General features: G+C 32.6%; 3 protein-coding genes across 3 annotated transcripts; all 3 read right to left on the bottom strand.

The window, feature by feature from the left end:
* Positions 1–506: 506 nt before the first annotated feature.
* On the bottom strand, positions 507–2,911 carry LOC112591859. The gene is given in 9 exon segments (XM_025335792.1): positions 507–633; positions 695–1,193; positions 1,256–1,360; positions 1,420–1,596; positions 1,658–1,790; positions 1,855–1,950; positions 1,952–2,166; positions 2,227–2,337; positions 2,392–2,911. Coding segments are annotated over 9 exon segments (1,950 nt in total). The 5' UTR covers positions 2,879–2,911.
* An 8-nt stretch (positions 2,912–2,919) lies between these two features.
* Positions 2,920–5,816, bottom strand: LOC112591861. The gene is made up of 6 exons (XM_025335793.1): positions 5,802–5,816; positions 5,233–5,371; positions 5,024–5,164; positions 4,784–4,960; positions 3,005–4,686; positions 2,920–2,949 (listed from the first exon to the last, which is right to left on the bottom strand). The coding sequence occupies exons 1-6, from the start codon at positions 5,814–5,816 to the stop codon at positions 2,920–2,922; spliced, it is 2,184 nt and encodes a 727-aa protein (XP_025191578.1).
* A 2,696-nt stretch (positions 5,817–8,512) lies between these two features.
* Positions 8,513–8,924, bottom strand: LOC112591862 (the record flags this gene model as incomplete). The annotated part of the gene is made up of 2 exons (XM_025335794.1): positions 8,513–8,624; positions 8,683–8,924. Coding segments are annotated over 2 exons (354 nt in total), but the record flags the coding sequence as incomplete, so codon positions are not given.
* Positions 8,925–8,932: the final 8 nt, after the last annotated feature.

Consider the following 8,932-nt stretch of genomic DNA (forward strand, 5'->3'; position numbering starts at 1 on the left):
CAATTCGAAATATTTTTAAACTATATCGATGTTGAATTCATCAAAGTCGAATCACCACCAAAAACACCCGAAGAAATGGTTGTTTTTATCAAAAATTTAAGTGACGATAAAATTATTGGATCGAATGACGACATGAATTTCATCAGTCAGCTAAAAATACTTGCAAATACTCAATTAGCTGAACAATGGGCACAGAGATGGAGCGGAGAAATGTCACCCGAGGTAATTTAACCTATCATTTATATCGCTTGTAAAAAAAAAAATATTTAATGTATAATTATTATTTTATAGTTATTCACCGAATCTGAAATGAGGCTCATTTCACCACCAAAATACTCGGATATGTCTCCAATGCACGAAGTCCCTTCGCAGGCACTGGTAATTTATAAAATTTTTCAATAAATGGTTATAGATAACATTAATATATAATAAAGTATATATATACATGGTATTTACAATACATAACAAAAAAAAAAAAAAAAAAAAAAAATATACATAGTATTTAATTATTTGGACATGCATTCCATTAGAAGTAATCTCATTAAATCTTTATCCGATTCCTCCCACTCACGCCCAGTAACGTCTACAGTAAACTCATGATCTGGCCAATCAACAATCTGCTCGTTATCATACCTATAAAATTATAAATATAAGTAAAATAATTTAAAAAATATAGAATAATTTAAAAACATACTCTAAACTATAATGACCGTGAGCCAGTGTATGTATTTTATCGCCTAGCACCACTCTTTTGTCATCGTAGTTGTTGTATGTCAATTTATTTGTTTTGATTGTCATTAGCTGGTGTTTGAATGAACGTATACACATGTTCAGCTGTCTATTATTGGCGACCGACTCCATACCTTCAAACAAACATCGACGATGACCCTCAAATGTCATATGATTCTTAACCACATGACCTCTCACGCCTTTTGCGCGAATCTGCACCTTTGCATTCATATCATCAACTCCTTGGATTTTATAAGCATAGGACTTTGCTCGTAGGGCTATAAACTCCTCCATAACTCGCCCATCAGTCTCGTCTGAAAACAGACCCGGGATCTTTTTTCTTTCGGCAATATAACATGGATGGTCTCGTGGTAAATTAGAAGTATCCATACGGTCGAGCAGATTGACGTTCTTTGCAAGGTCTTCGTAAAAGTCGTCAGTGTGGATATAGTATATCAGTGAATCTACGATAACAATTATTTGTGTATGAAAATAAATATATATATATATTAATTTATTAATTTACCGGTGTCAGTATACATCAGCTCGATTTTATCACCATAGTGTGCCTTCATTACATTATAGTGGTAATCATACATCAACGTCTTAGAGATTTCCAAAACTGCAAAACCTATAAAAATTAAAATATTAGATAATAATTATGTTTGTATATATATATATATACAATACCTATATAAATAGGTTTACAAAAATCGATGATTTTATTTTCCAACGAAACCGAAGACAAATTTTCATTGTACGTTGTCGCATGTTTAAACGTGGATTTATTGACAAGTTTTTGGAATCGTTGTGGACATGATACAAGCTCAATTTTTATGCGTTTGCGAACCGATTCCATTGTTTTTCCTGAATAATAATAGTATTAATAATATTATAATATAAGATGTATATTAAATGATATATATACCGAATACTGCGTTGTTCATAAGTTTGAAAAACTCTTTTTCAAAATCATTAGTAGCCATCTTTCTCATTTCCGTGTTCATAGAGATATATTCCGCCAACCATGGTGATTGCTTAAATTGCAGTACTCTGTGTACCTATACAATAACCACGTTAAAATATCTTCTATTTCTCTTATAAAAAAAAAAAAAAAAAAATTACTTTTTCAACTTTCAACCCGTTTTTAATGGCTTGCTTTAGATTACGATAATGCACAATATAATTCTTTTTTGATTCGAAAGTCGCCATCAGTTTTTTTTACTTTTGAACCTGCAGGTATTCCGTTTTCAGGTAGAAAAGGGAGATCATTATGATGATCGTGTAATTCTTGTGGATATATCACGTCAACCTCGTAAATCCTCCCTATTGGGGAGGTATCGTCCAAATCGTTTAACCCGTTCAATGTGGGTTCAACCCATTTAAAGTCTCCGAATGGCATATATTCGGACATGGCCCAACCATACAAGTTATTGCCTGAAAAGTATATAATATTTAAACATTTTTTTTTTTTTAAAAAATTAAATTTTTTCTTACAATCTTGATACACAAGCCAGGAATTTGGTTTCCTCGAGTCAAAATCAGGTGCTTTTTCATGGTTTGCCTTAGCGTACCTCATGCTAGCTTGTACTAATCCGCCACGCATACCTGAAATAATTATAACGATTAACATTGTTTTATTTTTATAAGTTTTATTTTTACCTTTTTCAAATGCTAAGACCATATCATAGTCCGTTAAGAGCTCAAGTTTCACGGCAGTTTTCTTCAGCATGCAATCGAAGGCCATACCTGGAGCTGTATAATAATAAGCTGGATCTATAGAGTAAGCTTTCAGACATATGTCTCTAAAATTTTCAAAGACGTCGGCCAGTAATAATACGTCAATCTTTAAATAAAGGTCGCTATACTCTCCAAGCGTTTTACATTTGAAATGATTCCAAACCTCCAAAGCATGTTGATACTCGGTATTATCGATATTAGACTCTGTGAGCGAGCTATAAAAGTTATTCATTGACGGTAAACTTGTTTCATCGAGCTTTTCCCAACTATCAGTGTACTCGTAAGGATATACCCCCTTACGAGTAACTAAAGACATATCAGCTGGTCTAAACACTTTAGCCGTTTCACGGAATTTCGTCATGTTTGGTGTTACAAGGTTAGCGGCTAGATTCGACAAGCTTGATGCCATAAAACGAAATGTATCGATAAATCGAACAGTGAAAGTATTACTTACATACTTTGAAAAGGATATAAACTTCTCTTCATTGTTCGGTATAACTGATATGGTTTTTGAATCGTATCCGAGTTCGGTTACGATAAAATGCGCATCGTAATTCGTAAGATTATGTAGAAAGCATGGTACAAAATTCGGTTGTTGAAGATCCAAGTTGCATTTATTACATAAAGTATGCCGGAACTTTCCAGACAGGTGACAATGGTCCCGAACTTTCTCACCCCCTCTTATATCACATTTACAAAAATCACATTTTAAAGTCGCCTTATGTTTACACCAGTCTTCTTTGCTCATAATTATTGGTTCATTTGTCTTCAACAATTTTTCAATTTTTCGTGTTAATTCTGTAACCTCTTCAATGAATTTTTTCGCAACCTCCTGTTGTGTTTTACATCCTCTGAAAATGATTGGCGTTGTAGATATATCGAATTTATCTAACAAATGCATTGGGACATCCTCCGAAGCAACTACTTTTAATCCGAAACTCATTGGTTTGTGTTCTTGAAAGATGGTTGTATTTTTACTTTTTTTCTGATTTTTTTTTTCTAATAGCGCCTCAAAATCAGCATATATGACAATAGGATGCCTTACTGTATGCTTCCAGGCTTTAAACTCTAAAATTTCACCCTCCGTCGGTAACACAGGTAATATCGGTTTGTGTATACCGCATACTTTTTTGTGCTGATCCAGTGCCACCTGTCCCTTTAATTTATACTTTGAATTCTGATTATCAAATGATACAAAACATCGTTTGCAGAAATATGTATGTCCGTCATGCCGAGTTTTTTGTGAACGGACAAGACGGGAAAAATTAGATATATAAACATAATGTGAACTTTCACTATCTGTTATAAATAATATGTCAAAATGATCTTCTTTTTCATTATCTGCAACTTTTAATGGAAAAACGGTATGAGTAGGAAATTTTAATGGTGGTTGTAATTTTTTCTCAATTCCATAGATATTAACTGAGACTAATGGATTATTACGCTCAAATATTTTTACATCTGACAGGGGTGTGGGGAATGAAATTCCATCGAAATTATATTTATCTACGTGTTGATAATAGTTAACACCAACACGATATTTTGGGCGTTCTGTGACATGTTTTGCTAATATAGCCCATTTAAAACACTGCTGGTCTGAATTTTGAGGATTGATTGTTGCCCTTCTTCTATCAATGCTAGCTGGTAGTGGCAAATATGATGAACCCGACATTGGTGAAAATGTATATATTCCTAATAACATTCCATCGATGTTTTGGAAAGAAAATCCAGAGCCCTTACTTGTATATTCCTCCTCCTCACATTTCAATTTATTAAAACTTTCTTCTAAAATTGAGTGTACATTACTATCCGCGAAAATCTCCCTGGCCGAGGTTTTAAAAGCTCTATTCTCGGACGAATTTTCCACGTTAGGTATACTATATGTGCTCTCAATTTTCAAATTAAACTTGATTGGTAGATTGTGAGTATTAAAGGTCTCTAACAATGCAGGTGTGATGGACTTGTAGAACTCTGAATAATTTTGTATATTATTCAGATTTTTATAATAATACCATACGACCTTACGATTATGGGCTGATTGAATTTCTTCGAATCCTATTGAATTTACTTTCTGGAGTCTAACTTTTTTTGCTTTTACTACAGTTTGAGTATTTTCTATGTGTACACGTTTACTACCTATCACTGTATAATAATCTAAAATAATAAATACGAATAAGTTACATTTGAACGCTAGTAGAAAATACGTAGAAAATAAACCTTTTATTTATCATGGGGTGACTAGACCGTAATTATTAAGTATAAATTAACTCTGATTGTTCTCTAGTTAAAATAATGTATTCATATAAAAACTAACCTTGCCCAGTATGTGTACTTTCAAATTCATCCATCGCATTCATACAGAAATGATCCTCATCTTCAGGTATTAATTTATTCATTTTTTCATTTGACAGCATAGCATTTTGGTTACACGGTCCAACAGGTATGTCAGGGACATATATTCCAGGAGCTATTTCTATATCGCTAGTATTGCCTAAAAAAAAAAAAATAAAAAAAATATTAAAATGTAGGATATAATAAATGGTTAAAACCTTACTTGTCACATTGCATAGCCCTGCATCTTCAGCATTGTCTAGAATCTTAACGCACATATCATCATACCCATCGTTAAAATCTGCGTTTGACTTATTAGATCTATTCGGAATGATCTCGATATTATCTTGAATGCGACCCATAGCTTGTAAAATAAATATTAAATTGAATTTTTGAAGAAAAAAAAAAATATAATTATTTAAATAAACTTACCGTGAATGTTTTTCATATGTCTGCTTAAAATATCTTTCCGAGAGCATTTCTTATTGCAAATACTGCACACTATTTGGTATCCATCATGAGTTTTCATATGTCTGAGCAAACTGTCTTTACGCGTGAAAACCGACGGACACTTTTCACATTTAAACATTATAAAAACGAAATAAAAACAACAAAATGTTTAAACTCTTGTAAAAATTTTAAAACGCTGAAATTTTTTTAAAGTCGAAACGAACTAGAACGATAAATGTGTCGGGACAGACTAAACCTAACCAGCTACACTCGGTGATATATAAGCAGAGGTACGCTATGAAGAACTAATGCTTCTTGTATTATTAGTTTATATTAAAATATAATTAAGTAATAGATTATTATAGTATAGAACTATAATAATATATTATAATGTCATACTCAGAGTTTAAAGACTTTTGTACTTCGTGTTGGCGTCTGGGGAGATTTGAGTTTATCGTGATAAACAAAGACTGTGAACGTGACAACGGTCGATATCGTCACGGATTTGACACATTCGTCGTTATATAAAGTGTTGTTTTTATGAAAAATACCTCATTCACAGTCATGGCTGCTAGTGGTGAAGTACTCAGTGAACTGATTAAAGCTAAAGAAAATATCAAACGCAAGTATACCGTATAACAAGGAAAAGCCGATATCCATTCACTAGTATCAGAAACGTTAAGTCCGATTATCGAACCATTGAAACAAAATATTAATAAAACAACATTTCAAGCTCCGCCCACACAGCAAGACAATGAAGATTCTCAATATTTTAACGACACAGGCGATTCGCAAGCTTTTAAAATAAGCGACTGGTATAAATCTTACGATATAGACAAAACGTATGGACCTAAAGAACAAAAAAATGGAAGAGTAGTTTTAGGTAAAAAAGAAATTAATCTTGTCGATAATACGTTGACTATTGAAGACATATCTTACCCGCTAACACAAGGGCTTGGTAATTTAATATTTTCAAAAAATCCTAAATTATACACCAAAAACGATTTAGATGCATACAAGTCTATATTAACTCAGACATCAGCACATCTCACAGCAGACGGGAGAAAAATTAAAAAAGGTGGAAATAAATATTATGATATAATCCAAAATTTGTACCCTTCTGGTGGTGTGCTATCTATGAAATTACGAAAACATAATTTAGTTTACTGGAACGACCCTAACGAGCTAGTCGAAAGATTGAAGTTACTATTGGCGTCAAAGGCAGCTGGTAATACAGGCGTTTCAAACGAAATAATCTCGATTTTTGAAGAACTGCGTGAAGCAGGATTAATAAATCGTATTCCAAATGTCTAAACGTGAAATCGCAGTCGAATTACACAAACCGACAAGAAAAAATTATACAAGGCGTAGAGTTAATGTCTACGGCAAAAACGATCTATGGCAGGCCGACTTGGTCGAAATGATACCGTATTCTAAAAAAAACAAGGGCTACAAATATATTCTATGTGTTATTGATTGTTTTACAAAGTTTGCTTGGGCGATACCGTTAAAGTCTAAAACTGCTAAAGAAGTTTCCAGCTCAATGTCTAAAATACTGCATAAACGCACACCAAAACTATTACAGCTCGATAATGGAAAAGAATTTTACAATTCTACATTTGACGCGTTGATGAAGAAACACAACATACATAAATATTCGACTTATAGTACTATGAAAGCGTGTATTGTGGAACGTTTCAACCGCACATTGAAAGAAAAAATGTTTAGAGAGTTTACGGCACGAGGTTCGCATGAATGGATTTCTATTTTACCTTCATTGATTAACGAATATAATAATTCAAAACATAGGACAATAGGAATGACACCAGTGCAAGCTGATGCTAATCCTACGTCAGTGGAAATAAAGCAACGAAAAATTATTGACGGAAAAATTAAATTTGACATAGGCGATAACGTCCGTATTAGCACATATAAAGGTGTATTTGCAAAAGGTTATTTACCGAGCTGGTCTACAGAAATATTTAAAATTGTTAAAATTAGTGAAACATTACCTACTACTTATCAGCTACAAGATTATACTGGAAAACCGATTGCTGGTTGCTTTTATTCTGAAGAAATATTGAAAACGAATTATCCAAATGACTATTTAGTCGAGAAAATTATACGTAAGAAGGGGAATCAAATTTTTGTGAAATGGCTCGGGTTCGATAATACACACAATAGTTGGATAAATACAAGTGACATTAGAAAATAGTGTCAGTCGAGCTATGGACATGAACGTGTTTGGTAGTTCTCAGTCTAGTGAAACAAAAAAAATTATTTCAAATCTCGAACAGTCGAACAAATCGTTTTCGTCTAAATTAGATAAAATCGAACATTTACTTGAAGAAAATCATAAATCCGTACAAATTCAAGAAGAACAAGTAGAAACGATACAATTAACGTGTGTACAGATAGCTGAGCATATGACAAGAGGCGAAGTATCATTACAATCAATCAAAGAAAGTACAGAAGGGTTGAAAAACCTAATACCAGCTATACTCAGTCGACTAAATACTATTGAAACTTATTATAAAGACAAACCATAATGTCTTCAGCCATCTTGGATATGCAATGTGTACTTGGCGTCAAAAATAAATACATGGTTAAAGAAATGTCTATAGTAGACACAGAAACATGGGCGACCCAGCACTGGATTTTTAAACATTCAAACTCGATGCAGGATAACAAAAGTCGTAAAACCAACAAGTGGTTAGAACGTAATTATCATCAACTATCCATAGATTACGGCGACGTTGAATACGAGGAGCTAAGTAGAATATTGAATTCATTAAAGTTCAGTTGCATATACGTCAAAGGTGAACAGAAAAAACAAGTTCTTATGGAGTATATACCGCACGTTGCACTCATAAACATTGAAGACTTGGGCTGCCCACGTTTGGGCCAAATATGTGATGACGAAACTCTACCTTGTTGTATTTTTCATATGGAATTTAATCCTAAACAATGTACATTTTATAAAGTTTTTGCTATAAGAAAATGGTTTATAAATAATTCTTAAAAATTGTGAATGTATGTACATTTTATTTAATAAACAAAATAATATTTTAACATTGGTTTTTTTTATTTTACATAGGTAACCTAAATTTTTCAATAAATGGTTATAGATAACATTAATATATAATAAAGTATATATATATATATATATACATAGTATTTACAATAAAAAAATATACATAGTATTTACAGATATAGTATTTACAAAATATAGACATGGTATTTACAAAATATATAAATGATATTATTTTGACATATATCCCTGCAAAAGCAATCTCATTAAGTCTTTCTCTTCCCCCGTCCAGTTATGTCCTTCTTCATCCAATTCAGGCCAATCATCCTCGAGTTCGTCTTTCCTATAAAATTATAAATATTATAAGTAAAAAAAATATATAAAATAATTTAAAAACTTACCCTAAACTATAGTGTCCGTGGGCCAGTGTATGTATTTTGTCGTCTAGCACCACTCTTTTGTCATCGTAACTGTTGTACGTTAGCTTTCTCGTTTTTATAGTCATCAACTGGTGTTTGAATGATCTAATCGATACATTCTCTTTGTATAACTCCAGTCCAACTTCCCCAAACAAACACTTCCTATGGTCCTCGAGTGTCATGTGGTTTTTAACCACATGAGCCCGAATCCCTTTCGCCTTAATGTTTTCAC

The sequence above is a fragment of the Melanaphis sacchari genome, unplaced genomic scaffold (genome assembly GCF_002803265.2).
Source record: "Melanaphis sacchari strain LSU unplaced genomic scaffold, SCAv2.0 Contig1458_pilon_pilon, whole genome shotgun sequence".
In the NCBI taxonomy this organism is placed as follows: domain Eukaryota; kingdom Metazoa; phylum Arthropoda; class Insecta; order Hemiptera; family Aphididae; genus Melanaphis; species Melanaphis sacchari.